This window comes from Diaphorina citri, unplaced genomic scaffold, assembly GCF_000475195.1.
Source record: "Diaphorina citri unplaced genomic scaffold, Diaci psyllid genome assembly version 1.1 scaffold99, whole genome shotgun sequence".
NCBI classification, from domain to species: Eukaryota; Metazoa; Arthropoda; class Insecta; order Hemiptera; family Psyllidae; genus Diaphorina; species Diaphorina citri.
In genome coordinates, this window is record NW_007377536.1 from 197,972 (window position 1) to 216,011 (window position 18,040).

The 18,040-nt window shown below is 36.4% G+C and overlaps 2 protein-coding genes across 2 annotated transcripts; both read right to left on the bottom strand.

The window, feature by feature from the left end:
• Window positions 1–3,177: 3,177 nt before the first annotated feature.
• Window positions 3,178–15,526, bottom strand: LOC103524450 (phosphatidylinositol 3,4,5-trisphosphate 3-phosphatase and dual-specificity protein phosphatase PTEN). Its single transcript, XM_026819865.1, has 6 exons — window positions 14,703–15,526; window positions 10,703–10,832; window positions 9,967–10,138; window positions 7,815–7,922; window positions 3,791–4,093; window positions 3,178–3,438 (listed from the first exon to the last, which is right to left on the bottom strand). The coding sequence occupies exons 1-6, from the start codon at window positions 14,947–14,949 to the stop codon at window positions 3,193–3,195; spliced, it is 1,206 nt and encodes a 401-aa protein (XP_026675666.1). The 5' UTR covers window positions 14,950–15,526; the 3' UTR covers window positions 3,178–3,192.
• Window positions 15,165–18,006, bottom strand: LOC103524451 (ATPase family AAA domain-containing protein 1). The gene is made up of 5 exons (XM_008489467.2): window positions 17,842–18,006; window positions 17,248–17,470; window positions 16,619–16,819; window positions 16,186–16,387; window positions 15,165–15,249 (listed from the first exon to the last, which is right to left on the bottom strand). Exons 1-5 carry the CDS (start codon window positions 17,983–17,985, stop codon window positions 15,165–15,167), a joined length of 855 nt encoding a protein of 284 aa, XP_008487689.2. The 5' UTR covers window positions 17,986–18,006.
• Window positions 18,007–18,040: the final 34 nt, after the last annotated feature.

Below are 18,040 nucleotides of genomic sequence, written 5' to 3' on the forward strand. Positions count from 1 at the left end.
ACTTCAGAGTTAGAAAATTAATTTTTTAAATTATCATTTAGAGGTTAATTTTGAAAAACTACTAAAGTATGCAATAGTAACTATTGGAAAATCGATGGGCAATATGAGCAACACCACTTCTAATGTATTATAAAGCTTACTAACATTCATACAGTACCACCTTACTCTTAACAAGAGCTTTGTAATAACAATAACTAATAGTGATAACACTTTTCCGAAAAAGTACATATTTAAATTATTTTGTATACATATAAGTGTTGGGTTATACGGCATAAATAATGATTTACTTATCCAGCTATTTCAATACCTAGTGGGTGGTACTTCGTTAAAAGGCTCCGAAACGTTGCCACATTCCAAGCATTTCAATAAGTACCACACATAGTCAGATCTAATGCAGAGCTCGGTATCTGATTTCGTCAAACCATCGAGCATAGCAATCCAATCCCACGCATACGCTCTTTCCCTAATGGGCGTCAACTTGAGCAAAGATTTCACAAGCAAGGAGTTGTACAGGTAAGTACTCGTGTCTACCATTTTGTACGAAAATTTGACATGAAGTTTTTGATTTAAAAGGTTGTAAAAAATCACGAAAAGTAACACTGTTTTCCGAAAGTAAACTCAAATATACTGGCTTCTGTATAGGACCCGATTTACAAAGTTGGTCGTTATTCGTCTATTTGTAAGTTCACACTGTATGTACAAGGCTCTGACTTTTGATTCGACCTACTGACCAGAATTCATAAGAGGGGTGAGAAAATGGTCTACATAACAGAATAGGTATGTATTGAGTAAAATTTTATAAATTCTGGGACGTGTAATAAATCTTCTACATTGAGTTAACATATGATTGGTACTTTGCAAACATTACCAACGCACGCAAAGTTGAAACCCAACTTATAAATATACAATCAGTAGGTACCGAAAAATTATTATTAAAAAAATGACAGTTAAGAACCATTATTTTCTAAAACTTCAGAGTTAGAAAATTAATTTTTTAAATTATCATTTAGAGGTTAATTTTGAAAAACTACTAAAGTATGCAATAGTAAAAATTTCTCAGCACATGGGATACTTCTGAAGTAAATATGTACTCATCCATATTAATCAATAATGTATAAATAGGTGCGTCAATTGTCCAACATTTTAAGGAAGTCTTTTCTAAAAGGGGAAATGGATGATGTACAAAAAAAAAATCCTTATTTACATTCAAAACAATTAAAATTTCAGTCGAGTTAATAGAAGTTTTTAAATGAGACTTGATTATTATTTTTAGGTAGGTACCGACAAGTCTTCAAAATAATTATAAAAATAAATAAATTAAACTCTCCATAGCTATCAGTTCAATTGAGGACTTACTTTGACCCATTCAATTATGAAAGACTTTGTGGTTCACTCTAGCTCGATCTATGTCCAAAACCAACTTTGTTCTAGTAGGTACCGACAAGTCTTCAAAATAATTATAAAAATAAATAAATTAAACTCTCCATAGCTATCAGTCCAATTGAGGACTTACTTTGACCCATTCAATTATGAAAGACTTTGTGGTTCACTCTAGCTCGATCTATGTCCAAAACCAACTTTGTTCTCATACAGTAAGTTTACTCCGCAGGTCAACATAGTCTACAATCGTTAAAAGTGTTCCTTTAACACTAGATTGTCGACCCGACCGACCCTTGGTGTATTCATAAACGCTCTCTTTCACTCTCTCAACTCGCTTTGCTGATCATAATATCAGATAGTGAATGAATCAAAGTGTCCTCAATTAAATTTGTGAAATAACGTTGACAGTTAAAATAAGGGCTGATGATTTGACCCCGGTAACTGTGTACCCGGGTATTACTTCAACATTTTGAGTACTCAACGGGTACTCGGGGATTATCAGCCCCAGTTAAAATATATTAAAACTCATAGGTCTTACCTACAAACTCTTTTACGGGGTTTAAACAAAACAACGCGCCCAAAAATCATTTTAAAAAAGAAAATCAATTTGGTTCTTTTAAAATAATTAAGAAACAACTAAATTGCATAATATTTAAAATAGAAGCGTCGCTGTCAGTGGCGAAATTAATAGACTTACACAAGGCAGAATCATATAGGATTACTTTTCATAGGTAATACAAGGAATGTACACACATAGTCGAAGGGAGTATGTTTGGACACAACTAAAGACAACAAAAAATCATTTTAAAAAAAGAAATCAATTTGGTTCTTTTAAAATAATTAAGAAACAACTAAATTGCATAATATTTAAAATAGAAGCGTCTCTGTCAGTCGCGAAATTAATAGACTTACACAAGGACGAATCATATAGGATTACTTTTCATAGGTAATACAAGGAATGTACACACATAGTCGAAGGGAGTATGTTTGGACACAACTAAAGACAACTGTTCCGTCTATTAATTCCGCCGTACTTTTAAAGATTGAGAACAATGGGCCAGAGCAACGCTAATTTCACTGAAAGGTTTACTATTATTACGCGACTACAATTTGTTGTGGTATCCTGAGCTCTAGTAAGGTTATGATTGAGGATTTATCATGAAGACTCCATGAGTTCAGTTTGGTCCGGATCAGAGAGGAGACGATACCTGCCCACTTGATCTACTGTTGCCACTGGAAGAGCAAGAAACAGGGCGGAAAAAACAAGGTTCATGCCAAGTTGAATAACAGACGCATGCACAAGAAACTATACCATTAATACATCTTTAGAGAGTAAAAAAAAGTTCATGTGACCATGAAAATGTATTAAATTTAAGTAAAAGAGGAATGAATAGCGAAATAAGAAACAACATGAATGAAAGAGAGGCAAGATAAGTGAGTGGGAGATACCCAGACCAAAACAGAAAAAGTAAAAACTGGACATTTAACTGATTACATTCTGAGAAAAGAAGATTACTCTCGCGAGTTTGATTGCCGCCCGAAGAGAAATTAATCTAAACAGATCAAGTTCGTTCGTTCAAACGGCTGGCTTTCTCCTATCCTGTCCTTTTCTCGCCGCTTTCAGGACGATAAGACCTCTGAAAAACCTGTTAAAGGTCCTCTAACAAACCTGATAAAGTGGTACAGGTCCCTCTGGGGTGCAATAGTCCTACATACTGGACTCCGCAAACGGGAATTTCGTCAGAAAGGGCCCCAATTTCAATGTAATGTACAGGTCCCTCTAGCAAACCTATCAAGAAAATTAAAGTCTTCTTACCTTGTTTCCCGGGGCCTTGGCTCGCCCGCGCTCGCACAGCTACTGTTGCTGTTGTGCTCGTTCTCGTTGTTATTCGAGTGGTGATTGTTATTCGAGCTGGCTTGTTCATCATAGCTGAGTGCGCGCACGGTCCGTAAACACTCGCTAGGAGCGTCGTGCAAGGAGCCGTTGTCATGCGATGACGTCACCACCACTTCGTCACGCACGAAGAACGTGTTGAACCAGAATTGAAATATTTTCTCCTGTGGGAGACAAGGGTAAAGAATAGATAGAAAATATATATTGATGAATGAAATAAGCTCAATTTGGAAACGCTTATTTCATCAAAACTATATCGCATAAAAAAAACTTCTTCTGAGTTTGAAGAACCAAATAGGGTTCCGATGACCGCTGCCGAGTTCCCCCGCTGAATAGCGAGGGATAGCCTTTGAAACTATAAATTCCCATTTGATTTATAATTAGCTGAAAAACTTAATACAAACAAATTTTCTCGGTTCTTATTAAATTTAGGGCCTTACTGTACTTACAGCTTTAGCCAGCCTGATAAAGAAGTAAAGCAGACAGATAAACAAGTAAGACAAGTTAAGCACTTACCTTTCGCATTGTCTTCCTAAAGAACTCCACCTTAACATCTCCCGTGATGGGGATGTACTGACTCACAGGCAGCTCAATGCAAGCCACCCCTTTTTTCACCTCCTTCAGAGGTGAGGTGAATAGCTTCTCATTCTGCTGTGATATTGTGAACTGAATGTTACCGCCCTGAGCACCGTTGAACAGAGGGGCAGGTTCTAGGCGGATCTCCCGAATGACGAGTGTTACTGGATGATAGAGGAGGGTTTCCTGAACGAGTGTGGCATAGTACCCAACATACCGCCTCTGACTGGGGATGGTGACACCCTGTAGATTTAATCAAGATATTTTTAGTATCTTTACTATTTTAGTATCTTTACTCATGCATAATGGATTATGATGTCTATGAAATTAAGTGGAATTTCCTTCAAATTTTGTCTTCCTATCCCTTCCAATGTACAATATTGAAAGGGTATTTGATTTTTAAACTAGCAATAATAATTAATACATAAAAGAGTTGCTAAAGAAAAAAAAATTGGCCAATCATAGTAGCATGGTCGTTTAAAAAAGCTCACTATATAAAATCTACACACAAAACATCGAAAGCACATAGAGAAGATTACTTTTGACTACCTACATTTAATATTACAGATTTAAAACACAAAAGGTTGTCAAGGTTTCTTGCCCATTAATTTCTTGTCCATATTATTATTCTATTAGCCCCTCTCTGTTATAAAATTATCTAAAGCAAGAATTGATTAAGTAGAATAAGTAGCACCCATATAGACTTTTGTTAGCAAGCAATTTTTTTTTCTTTACAGAAATTCACTTGCTACTGAATTTACTCCCAGTTTTAAGAAGATTACTTTTGACTACCTACATTTAATATTACAGATTTAAAACACAAAAGGTTGTCAAGGTTTCTTGCCCATAAATTTCTTGTCCATATTATTATTCTATTAGCCCCTCTCTGTTATAAAATTATCTAAAGCAAGAATTGATTAAGTAGCACCCATATAGACTTTTGTTAGCAAGCAATTTTTTTTTCTTTACAGAAATTCACTTGCTACTGAATTTACTCCCAGTTTTACATCTATATATATAAAAGAGAAAAGAAAAAAAAAATTGGCCAATCATAGTAGCATGGTCGTTTAAAAAAGCTCACTATATAAAATCTACACACAAAACATCGAAAGCACATAGATAATAATAACTGTAAAAGATCGAAAATTCGGGATCTGGAAGTCGTGGAAGAAAAAGAAAGTTTCCGAAATCCCCATTTTCCCAGCTTTTTGACTTTGAAACATCACCCAAGTAAGCACAACTGTTCTATTTAAGTGCATGCATAAGAGGTTGGCCAATCATAGTAGCATGGTCGTTTAAAAAAGCTCACTATATAAAATCTACACACAAAACATCGAAAGCACATAGAAGTATGAGATCGTTAAGAAACTTTTTGACTTCAACACATTTTACTGAGTCGCTATTTTCATAGTGACATGTGTATTTTTAAAGTCAGCTGTCTGGGAGAGGGAGAATGTTTTTATACAGGGTGCGCCAGAAAAACACTGACAACGGCTCAGAGCACATAGAAATTGATTGACTAGAAAAAAAAGTTCGTTTCCATTTTCTTCTCTGAAACCGAAGATTCAATTCTGATTCAATCGCAGATACATCTACAACCACCAGCCAGTAGCAAGCACAGCTAAGTTTTCGCATGCCTGTGTAAAAGGTTCTGGAAAGTCCTCTAGTCACCCTAACCTTGCAAATGTTAGAAGATACCCAGTAAGTCCCACAAGTGAATTTTACGTCTACAAAATACAGTCAATTCACACACTCCTTGTTCCTTGGTAAATTATTTATTTCGTCATGTGTAGGAATAATTTCAACTAGTGAAATCATGTCAGGCTTTATGCCTCGCCTTTTTTTGCTCGGGTTATAACCAACTCAGTTGTCCTCAAGAAACTGATTGCATCCCAAGATTTCACACAGAAAGTGACACGTGGCCAACCGGTCAACCATCTACAAAATGCTCACCTATGTTTACCTTCAGTATTTCATAGGAAAAACTGGGATATACCATTTAGATGAGCATTTATTTGTCTCTATGCATATCGCGATTACCTAGCAACACAACAACTAACATACACACAGAGAGGTTTACACAAACAGTTCAGTCACTCACCTGATTTACAGGCGGGTATCTGAAATATTAACGGGGAAGAGAGAGGGGAATTAAAATGCATACCTCCAGGGAATTCATACCTCCAGGGATAAAGTCAGCTGTCTGGGAGAGGGAGAATGTTTTTATACAGGGTGCGCCAGAAAAACACTGACAACGGCTCAGGTCTCATCATTTCCAACAACCTTCTGTGGGTCATTTTCCTAACTTCGGCTTCGTTTCCGAAAAATGTCCAAAAAACCACCTTTAAAAAAAATGCTGACCTTGTGTTAGTTTTTATTAGGTCATAACTTTTTCATTTTAATCGATAAGCTGTTTTTGTTAAAACCACGAGCCAGGTCTCATCATTTCCAACAACCTTCTGTGGGTCATTTTCCTAACTTCGGCTTCGTTTCCGAAAAATGTCCAAAAAACCACCTTTTAAAAAATGCCGACCTTGTGTTAGTTTTTATTAGGTCACAACTTTTTCATTTTAATCGATAAGCTGTTTTTGTTAAAACCACGAGCCAGAGCACAAAATTTTGATCCGAATAGACCTGATCTCCAATTTCCAAAGTTCAGGTTTGATGTGTTTTTTCAAGCTCGAAAAAGATTTATCTTGTTATGTCCGATTTTTACGTTACGAAACACGCGGTTTTTGTCCGAAGAAATTTTGGAGCACAGGTCTCGGTCTTTCAGGAAAACTTACGCTTTATTCAAGGATCATAATGATACCTTTTTTACCTCACGTCCTTCCCGGAGAAATAACCACTTGACTAACTGTAAAATATACTTGATGCTAGAAAACTATTGACCGTATGTGGGTGTCTTCGGAGATCTTTAATGCTACGAATAACTTAATTAAGCGTTAATTATTGGTGTGAAGCCAGCCACAGATTGAATTCTTTGCTCCGGCGATGATGTTTACATTTTCTTTGGAAAAAGTTTTCCTCTGATTGGTTGAAATAAATCTTTTTCCAGTGGAAAAATTGAATTTTGTTTTTCACAGCCCTCGCGTCACACGGTCAGTAGTTTTCTAGCATCATGTCTGTTTTTCAGGTAGTCAAGTGGTTATTTCGCTGGGAAGGACGTGAGGTAAAAGGTAAAAAAGGGTCTCATTATGATCCTTGAATAAAGTGCAAGTTTTCCTGAAAGATGGAGACCTGTACTCCAAAATTTCTTCGGACAAAAACCGCGTGTTCCTCTGATTGGTTGAAATAAATCTTTTTCAAGCGGAAAAATTGAATTTTGTTTTTCACAGCCCTCGCGTCACACGGTTAGTAGTTTTCTAGCATCATGTCTGTTTTTCAGGTAGTCAAGTGGTTATTTCGCTGGGAAGGACATGAGGTAAAAGGTAAAAAAAGGTCTCATTATGATCCTTGAATAAAGTGCAAGTTTTCCTGAAAGATGGAGACCTGTACTCCAAAATTTCTTCGGACAAAAACCGCGTGGTCTTCCTATCCCTTCCAATGTACAATATTGAAAGGGTATTTGATTTTTAAACTAGCAATAATAATTAATACATAAAAGAGTTGCAGTAGGTAGATCTCATCATTTCCAACAACCTTCTGTGGGTCATTTTCCTAACTTCGGCTTCGTTTCCGAAAAATGTCCAAAAAACCACCTTTTAAAAAAAAGAGTTGCTTCAGCCTTAAAGACAAATTAAAATTCATGGGTTACTGGTTGCAGAGTTGTCACAAAAGTGGTTAAAACTACATAGGACCTTATTGCAAGCACAAAAAGAAAAGAGTACCTAGAGAAGGTAAATATAATACCTGTTTTTAGAGAGAAAAAAAAAATCATTGAACATTTTTACCTCTAATCCACAATTAGTATTTAAACCTCCAGCAAAGTAAGGGTACTTCCTACCTATGAATAAGGATTTACCTTTTTATCAGTAGTTCGTTGACTCCCATAGAAGTTAAGTGCATCTTTTGCTGTAATATATTGTTGACTATGCAGTAAATAACAGCATACCATTACACCCGTTCGTCCCTGCAAAACAAATGAAAATTTCAAAACTAACAAATGAAAACTTCAAAACCTTAGAGGTGCATTTATTCTAACAATAAATTCTATTATCTCCTGGATATGTCCAGTTGCCCAGGTACTCAAATACACTTTATTTTATCAAGGATTCTGCAATGATGGTATTTATCATTTTATTTATCTTCTCTGGAATGACTAACCAAATTCTCCTCAAAGGGGACCTTATTTATCTTGGGGATTTTTCTTCTTCTTTCTTTTGACAAGGCCTGCACATAACCCTACCAGGACTACAACCTTCCCAATTTAAGAATGTAGGTCTGTATCTTTTCTCTGACATCTGATTATTTGGAACAAATTATAATTATGATAAATTACTTGATGGAGATTTTTGTTGGATCCTTATTCACCAAGTTCCTTACCTTTCCTGCTTTACAATGAACTGCTGCCACATTGTTTTTATCTTGAGACAGCCACTGGTGGACATCGTTACAGAATGGCTGAATGACTTCCATGCGAGGAGGGTTGTGGTCATCAAAAGGATAGTGCGCTACTTGTTGGAATCTGGTCTTATCATAGGACCGCTCGGAACACCTGAATTGGGAACAAATAGAAGTATTGAGAAAACCAAGAGTCACAAGCTCAATACTGAATTATGTATGTTGAAGTTGAATCTTAACCCTTTCACCCCTAAAGGGATAATACATCCCACAGAAAAATGATTTTTAATATGGGATATATCATCCCAGATTTGTCAAAAAATTCTGTTCTCAGTGTTTTTCAAATGTTCCTTTGTGATCTAAGACATCAGTAACATTCACTTGGCTAACTTGTCTGATTTTGTCTCCAGATCATTATTTGTTCAGTAGTCCTAGGAGGACATTAAACATTGTAGAGGTCTTAATTATAGCCTAAATAATAATGCCTGATCAGAAAAATTGAAAGACTCTTCCTAAAATAATTTGGGGTGAAAGGGTTAATATACATATTTAATTTTTGGACATTTTTCGGAAACGAAGCCGAAGTTAGGAAAATGACCCACAGAACCTTGTTGGAAATGATGAGATTTACCTACCCTGAGCCGTTGTCAGTGTTTTTCTGGCGCACCCTGTAGAATAGAATAGAATCGAATAGAATATACCGTGTTTATCCTGCTGGGATAGGACTGAAAAGTCCCTTTTCCCCCGCAGTCTAACCAATGTCATATATTTTGACATATTATGGGGAGTGCAAGAAAGGAAGGGAAGGAGAAGCATTGACGTAGGACTCTAACTGGGTAAGACTTATTACTGTAACTTCAGAAATATCTGGCCAAATGTTCACTATTAGTATAGAACATCGTTATGTATTCGTAAGAGAAATAGAATTTCACAAAGACAAACTTGGAGAGTAGGAAAAAGACTTTCAGAGAGGGGATCCACTAATACCTGCAAAATACCTACTTTGTATTTTAAATCGACTTTTAAGAAATTAGCACATTAGAAATTGGTTGTCATTTACTAAACTTCGTTATATTTCTTATATTCTACAACCTCAATATCAGATAGAAAGTAAATAATTAGGAATGCCTTGTTTTTCCTCGTGGGATAAACCTCAAAATCGGATAGAAATAAATAATTAGGAATACCTTGTCTCCTCCTGGGATAGGACTGGCAAATCCCTTCATTTCTGTCTAACCTAAGGACAATATTCATCGCTAATCTCGAGCATCGGCAGAAATATCCTTTTTTTTTTTCTTTCAATTTATGTTATGATTCTAATTACCTGATTCCCAGCCTTCCTCTTCCTCCTCTGCCAGACTACTCTCAGCGCTCTTTCAATTTATGTTATGATTCTAATTACCTGATTCCCAGCCTTCCTCTTCCTCCTCTGCCAGACTACTCTCAGCGCTAAGCTTCATTTTTAAATTACTTGATGGAGATTTTTGTTGGATCCTTATTCACCAAGTTCCTTACCTTTCCTGCTTTACAATGAACTGCTGCCACATTGTTGCTTCATTTTTAAATTACTTGATGGAGATTTTTGTTGAATCCTTATTCACCAAGTTCCTTACCTTTCCTGCTTTACAATGAACTGCTGCCACATTGTTTTTATCTTGAGACAGCCACTGGTGGACATCGTTACAGAATGGCTGAATGACTTCCATGCGAGGAGGGTTGTGGTCATCAAAAGGATAGTGCGCTACTTGTTGGAATCTGGTCTTATCATAGGACCGCTCGGAACACCTGAATTGGGAACAAATAGAAGTATTGAGAAAACCAAGAGTCACAAGCTCAATACTGAATTATGTATGTTGAAGTTGAATCTTAACCCTTTCACCCCTAAAGGGATAATACATCCCACAGAAAAATGATTTTTAATATGGGATATATCATCCCAGATTTGTCAAAAAATTCTGTTCTCAGTGTTTTTCAAATGTTCCTTTGTGATCTAAGACATCAGTAACATTCACTTGGCTAACTTGTCTGATTTTGTCTCCAGATCATTATTTGTTCAGTAGTCCTAGGAGGACATTAAACATTGTAGAGGTCTTAATTATAGCCTAAATAATAATGCCTGATCAGAAAAATTGAAAGACTCTTCCTAAAATAATTTGGGGTGAAAGGGTTAATATACATATTTAAAACCAAAGTGCTTAACTCTCTTCATCTGGTGATTTTTGATGAGACTGGGAGTTTGATGTTGTTTGTTACTTAATGTATTTCTACCCAAGCCTTGGTCCACCCTTTCAGAGTTTACATGAGATTTAAAATTACTTAATAAGAAATCAATCAATTGGTTTTACTCACAGGTTGTAAATCTTGTAATGGTCTTTGTGGTAAGCTTCTAAAAATTTCACAACATCATCAATGTGATTCCTGTAAACAGCTTCTAGTTTTTCTGCAGGAAACCCCATGGCTATCAAATTATTTGTTATATCTGAACAAATATTTTGGTTAAGGAAAATTTGATTGAAAGGAACAAAGATTTGAATTGTTTACCAATGATGAAATCCAGAGGATAAACATATAAGATCAATTACCTAAATAATTAAGCTAGATGTTAGCCACATGCTTTGTGGCAAATATTTATTTTTTTCTTCGAGTATCAAACCCAGAACTCTGTAATGTAACCACAGGAGTCACATGACTTGGGTCTGATGGGTTTTCTTGAAATTGAAAATTATTTTAAGGAAGTCTATTCTCCTAATAGATCAGTTGCACTTACTTGACTGATGTTTCAGTCATAGAGCAGGAAAAATGAGGACCAACGGAATATTTCTTTTTCTTCTACGACTTCTAAATCCCAAGATAAATTGATTTAAAAAATACCGGTAAAATGTGAACATTGACATCACGGCATACACTCCTGTAGGCAATGATGTCACATCAAATGTCTTGAGCAAAGCTCCCTTGCAGGCAACGCATTAATGTGTTTGTGCACTAAGTATATGTTTATGCGCAGTTCTTTCTGCTCCTCCGCTAGTGCGCTTGCATAATGGCGCTACCTAACAGACAGAAAAAACCACTGCATATGACATCACACATATTTGAACTCTTTCATTAGAACAGAAAATAAAAATTGAATTTTCGACCTTTTACAGTTATTTTTATGGAGTTTTGACCTGAGATTTAGGTTTTTCCCAACTTTTACATAGGAAGCGGGCGGGAATCGAACCCGCGGCCTTGTAGGCATACGCGCTACCAACCAAGCTAACTAAGCTGGCTGTAATAAAAAGAAACAATTTTTCCGAGAACGAACATTATCCGTTTAGGATAAAATCCGCCCTCGGGCGGGAATCGAACCCGCGGCCTTGTAGGCATACGCGCTACCAACCAAGCTAACTAAGCTGGCTGTAATAAAAAGAAACAATTTTGAGAAATGCATTATTTTAGCTAGGTACATGTATTTGTACAATATTATTATGCACAGCTCGATCGTACATAGGTAGAGGTACGTACCTATTCTATCTACAAATTTAACTCGTATTTTTGGGCTAAAATTTATTTCATATTGTGATAAATACTCGTTGAAAATTCTTGTAAATCTGAAATGTAGGTAGGTAATAAGTAGGTACAGCACCCAATATGGCCCACATTTTCTCTGTTTTGACCTCTAAAACAAGTTGTATGGGATAGGTAGAAAAAAATCCCCGTGTGCCATGAATGTGAGCGATTTTTATGATATCAACTTCAATTTAAATAGCTAGGTACCAACATTTTTTGAAGAGAATAAATAATAATTTTTAAAAAAATGTTAAAAAGAAAACCTTGTCTCCTAGGTTCCTTTCAAATATTCGTATACAACTACTTCTATGACCCAAAAACCTGTGAGCAGATAAAATACTCTATCAGATGTGGTCGCAAATTGGTTTGAATACTGTCATGTTTGATACAACTAAGAGACTCAAATTCCTCAGACAACACTACGAACTTTAATCTCAAACTAAGGCCCCGTACATAAAAAAAAAGTAAAAATGAGATTCATTGCCGTTACTGCACCTAGGATTGAAAGGCATAAAATTTCGTCAGACCAGAAATGACTGGTAAGTGTACTTACATAGATTTAACTGATGTATTTGATTGTTTTGTTATGTTTCAGAAGAACAAACCATGAAGCGCGTGCTCCTACTAGTCTTTCAATTTATGTTATGATTCTAATTACCTGATTCCCAGCCTTCCTCTTCCTCCTCTGCCAGACTACTCTCAGCGCTACTCTCATTCTCAGAGCTCTCGCTCGGAGTTCTCTGTGGCTGGTTGTGTTGCTGAGTGGGCGATAGCCATGAGGTTACACTAGCCGGAGACATGTTGCTCGGCACTTTCTGGAGCAATACGCTCACCTGAGGGGGGAAGGAAATGGTCATGTACAATGGACAATGGAGCAGATGCATTTGGGTAAAATTTATGATTAAAAGGTCGATTTCCATGAAAAAAGTTGTGAAAAATCCAAATCTGGGGTCAAAACTTCGAAAAAAAAAATAATAATAACTGTAAAAGATCGAAAATTCGGGATCTGGAAGTCATGGAAAAAAAAAGAAAGGTTCCGAAATCCCCATTTTCCCAGCTTTTTGACTTTGAAACATCACCCAAGTAAGCACAACTGTTCTATTTAAGTGCATGCATAAGAGGCAGGGTGGTCCAGAATTATAGGGACAACGGCCTACAGTAGATATATGGGATCATTTCCAACAATAATCATTTTAAGTGCATGCATAAGAGGGACAGCCCACCTCTGTGGCTGAGTGACTCTCAACCCGGAGGTGCTGGGTTCGAATCCCGGGCAGGGCGGAAATTTTCTGACCTAATTATTCAGTTCTTGGATGTAAAAGAATATGTCTTGAAGTAATGCGAAAGCTATTCCAAGATACATTTTTTACATTCTTTTTTATTTTTTAATATTTTAATAAGAGGGGCAACTCTTTCAACAACTTGAGTCCTCGCCCGTTTTATACCACTTCGTTTTACTGTGGCATAGAGTTCTTAGATTTTATTGTTTTCCACTCTCAGAAAAGCACAAATCTGACCATCGAAAATTTCACTTGATTACATTACTTTCCTCCCTGTAGGATAAGGAAAGTAAAAAGCACATACTTACTCTGAAATCAGAACTGTACAATTTGTTCTGTTTGTCTTTGTGTGCGACGTCCAAATCCCACTTGTCTATCCTGAGAAGTAACATGCGGCTGCTATTATCTATGCTAAGACTACTGCATGAGTTTGCCCTGAAACATAAAACACAATGTCCCATCAAGAGGTGGCCCTTTCTTTTATAACTATTAAATCAAGTACATGATATGATGGGTCGCGAGTTTGATTGCCGCCCGAAGAGAAATTAATCTAAACAGATCAAGTTCGTTCGTTCAAACGGCTGGCTTTCTCCTATCCTGTCCGGACTTAAAGGATCATTGACTTTTTAAATTAAAAAAAAAAAAATCACTGATTCCTGTCTCTATTCACATGTAAAAGAGCTCAAAATGGAGATGAAAAGTACCTAGCTTGGGGAAATGGAAAATCTCTCCATTAAATCAATCAAAGCTTCATTTTACAGTCTTTTTTCTGGAGAAATACTGGTGTAGGTGTTAGGTAAGAGTTTTATAAGTACTTAAGTATAATAACACGGGAATTTCGTCAGAAAGGGCCCCCATTTCAATGTAATGTACAGGTCCCTCTAGCAAACCTATCAAGAAAATTAAAGTCTTCTTACCTTGTTTCCCGGGGCCTTGGCTCGCCCACATAGGAAGTGACCATTTATTTATAATTTTTACCCATTTGCAACTGCTCCATTGTAGGTATCTCTATCTGTCAACTTCTAGGTTACATAGGAAGTGACCATTTATTTATAATTTTTACCCATTTGCAACTGCTCCATTGTAGGTATCTCTATCTGTCATGGTTTTCCCTGAACTTTTCCAACAGGATTCTACTACATCTAATCAATAAATCACAGACATGAGTGTGATTTCTCTTCTTAAATTGCTATCATTTTTAATGGATTACCTGATAACTTTAATGTTGAAAAAACATCACATTATGTCTATGTTAGACAATGAGGTCAAGCATGAAAGACTTTGAACTATGAATGACTTAAAGGATCATTGACTTTTTAAATTAAAAAAAAAAAAAAATCACTGATTCCTGTCTCTATTCACATGTAAAAGAGCTCAAAATGGAGATGAAAAGTACTTAGCTTGGGGAAATGGAAAATCTCTCCATTAAATCAAAGCTTCATTTTACAGTCTTTTTTCTGGAGAAATACTGGTGTAGGTGTTAGGTAAGAGTTTTATAAGTACTTAAGTATAATAAAGGATACAGGTCAAGTCCAGATTGAAGCCATCCTTTGTGTACCTCTGCCTCCTTTTGCTTACAAGAGTCTTGATTGGGTTGTGTATCTTCATGTTGCTTATAGTATTGGCCATTCTTTGTGCAAAAGTTTGAAGATCAATATAGGATAATGAGTGAGAAGGTTTCTCGTTTACATAGAGTCCAGCTTGAGAGTTGTTGAGGTTGGGTGTAGATCTCTGGTGCTTGCTTGAGTGACAAGTGCAGCATGACCCCATAAGGGGACTAAAGATGAATTCATAGGAGACAATTGACAGTTGGTCTTCGAATAGAAATCAATTAAGGACTACAATACATTGTAAACCGAAGTAGTGGTAATTCTAGTGAAAGACTGGATAGGACAGCAACTTGAGGAAAGTAATCTCAGGTTGGAATAAAACCCAGGCAGCCTTGGAATATCATGGGTCTCTCGTCAAGGTGAGAAACGATTAGTTCAGGATGAGATCGGGGCATTCAGGATCTGAATTTTGGATTTGAAGCCTGCAGTTTTCTTCTCGGGTACCAGGCCTACTTCTAGGCTGAAAAGTCACGCTTGGCTAGCAGCTTCTAACTAAGAACAGATCATTTTATCTTGCTGAGATCTTGGTGAGGGTGACGAAATGTTCTCGATTTCTTAGAGCCTGACATTATTTACAACATCACAAAGTATTTACCGGGAAAAGAAGTCAATAAAATACATTTTAAAAAGTAGAATCACAGAAAATGAAGAGAAAGATCTTGTCGAAGAATTATTACATACAAACAAAAGAAATGAAATCTTGAACGACAAGAAATGAGAAATGGCGACTCGTTAAATCCCGGAGTTCTCCGCTGCGACCTTACCAGACCAGAGATTCAACCAATCAGAATGCGAGAATTTAGCGCGAGTTTTTGAAAAAAATGTGTTTCTGAAGCAAGAAATCTCAACTCTCATTGGCTGAAAGGGCTTGTGAACTTTTCTTACCTTTGCTCTGGGGACTTGTGCACCAATCAGATCGCTCGAGCACGTTTCTTCTTCCTTTATAAAATCGGCGATAGAGTGCGTTCTAAGCTTTAAATCCGTGGGGTTTAGGGGGGTTGTCCATTGGATCCAGAATCGAATCAACCGAGATGTTTTCTGACTTTGATTCATAAAAATAGAAAATAATGTTTTTTACTTTCTATTTTCCAAGAGCTTTAATAGGGGAATTTGTAACTGCTAAGGTCTTATCGTCCCTAAATCAAAGAGAGAAAGAAGACAGGAGAGGAGCCAGCCTAGTTAGCTTAGTTGGTAGTGCGTCTGCCTTGTAAGCGCTAGGCCGCGGGTTCGATTCCCGCCCGTCAACCGAGAAAATCAACAAAATTCTCCCGATGTTTTCTGACTTTGATTCATAAAAATAGAAAATAATGTTTTTTACTATTTTCCAAGAGCTTTAATAGGGGAATTTGTAACTGCTAAGGTCTTATCGTCCCTAAATCAAAGAGAGAAAGAAGACAGGAGAGGAAGTTTGATGTGGTATTTTTTGGGCATTCTTCTTGCAATAGCTGGATCAATGTCATCAGGTCTATTTGTAGCACCCATTATAATAATATCAATATTTTTATCGGTGGTAAGTCCATCCCATTTAGATAGGAAAATTGACTTCAATTGTGCAGTAGCCTCATGATCACTACTAGATCTACTTCGCAGTAATGAATCTGAAAAACAATCAAGAAATTATATAGAAAAAAAGAAGAAACATTGAGGTTAAAACAAATAAATAAATAAGCTGCCAGCCTGTGACTGATTGATCAACACAGCAATTGAGTATTACCTTATTGATTTGTTTCAAATAAAGCCAAATATCAAAAGTATTTTGGGTAGATTCTATTAGGTATATTTATCTAAAATAAAGAAATTCATAGCTTTAACACAACCACTGTACTTACCAATTTCATCAATGAATATTATGCATGGCTGGATTTTCTCAGCCAATGAGAAAATTGCTGTGGCGAGTTTTGGACTTTCACCATACAATTTATCGGTAAGAGTGGAGATATCTAAGTTGATGAAGCTCACATTTGCCTCCTTAGCAGTAGCCTTTGCAATCATGGTTTTCCCACAACCAGGAGGTCCATATAGCAAAATTCCTGAAATGGTTAGACACAAATACATATGAAGAACATCTTTTATTTTACATGCAAAAGTCATTGCCTACCTACAGAATGGAATTTTTATGAGATTCAACCACATTTCCTAATGAAAATATAATGGGACTTTTCAGAGCTAGTGGGGTAGGCTAAGAAAGTGGGTATTATTTTCATGCACAAGTAGCCTCTGTGGCCTAGTGTGTATCATACTAGGCTTGCACACAACACTTGTTACCCTGCACAGATGGGATGAAATGACCCATCTTTATATACCGTATGAGATAATAATTTTGATCCCTGTCTATTTTTGAGTGTCATTAAGGAGCACAATAGCACTCTGCCCCACCAAGTCAAAAAAGTTTGACCTCAATTATAGTCATCTGTTAATGGTCAACTGAATGACCAAACTCCACTACTCCCTTGATTACCTTTTGGTGGTTTCAAAAGACCAGACTCTTTTAGTAAATTTCTGTTTTTCATGGGGAAAATCACAGATTGGTTAAGCTCTTTCTTGATGTGTTCCAAACCAGCTATGTTTTTCCATGATCCGTTGATTTCTTCTGGCACAATCAAGTTGGCGGCAATTTTCAATTCATGTGTATTCAATTTATTGCCCACATCTAGACCAACCTTCTTTAATTTTTCATATGCCTATAACAATTGAACAAAATACCAATTATAACAAATTTCTCTATTTTATTGAAAGTAAAGGTTACTAAAGGCATGAGAAAAGTACCAACTAGGTATTCAAACAGACAGTAGTGATAGCTAATAGGACATTGAATGTACTAGTTCCAGAAGGATCACTAAAGTAACATTGTACATGGTTAGTATCTTGATGAGTTGCCATCTAGACAAACACATGCTTTTGTCTTATCCTGGTCCCACTCAGGTGTGTAAGCATATTACCTGTAAGTAACTGAATGGAGGGTAAAACCCCTGTCACCAAAGACTTAACTGTTCACTAGAACTTGACCCCTAAAAATTCTAAACAAATAAGGCACAATCTTTTAGGTAATTACCAATTTGTTTGTTGTCCGATCAACAAATAACTCTTGATACTTTTTGAAGAAAAAATTCACTGCAAAATAAGACACAATTGCAGTTGTTGCAAATTTTCCAAAATGCATAAGGTATGAATCAGAGTCCACTGTTACTTCAGACATCCTGGAAAAGACAAATTCAAATTAAAACCCCACTGTGTTGGTTGAAATCAAGCAG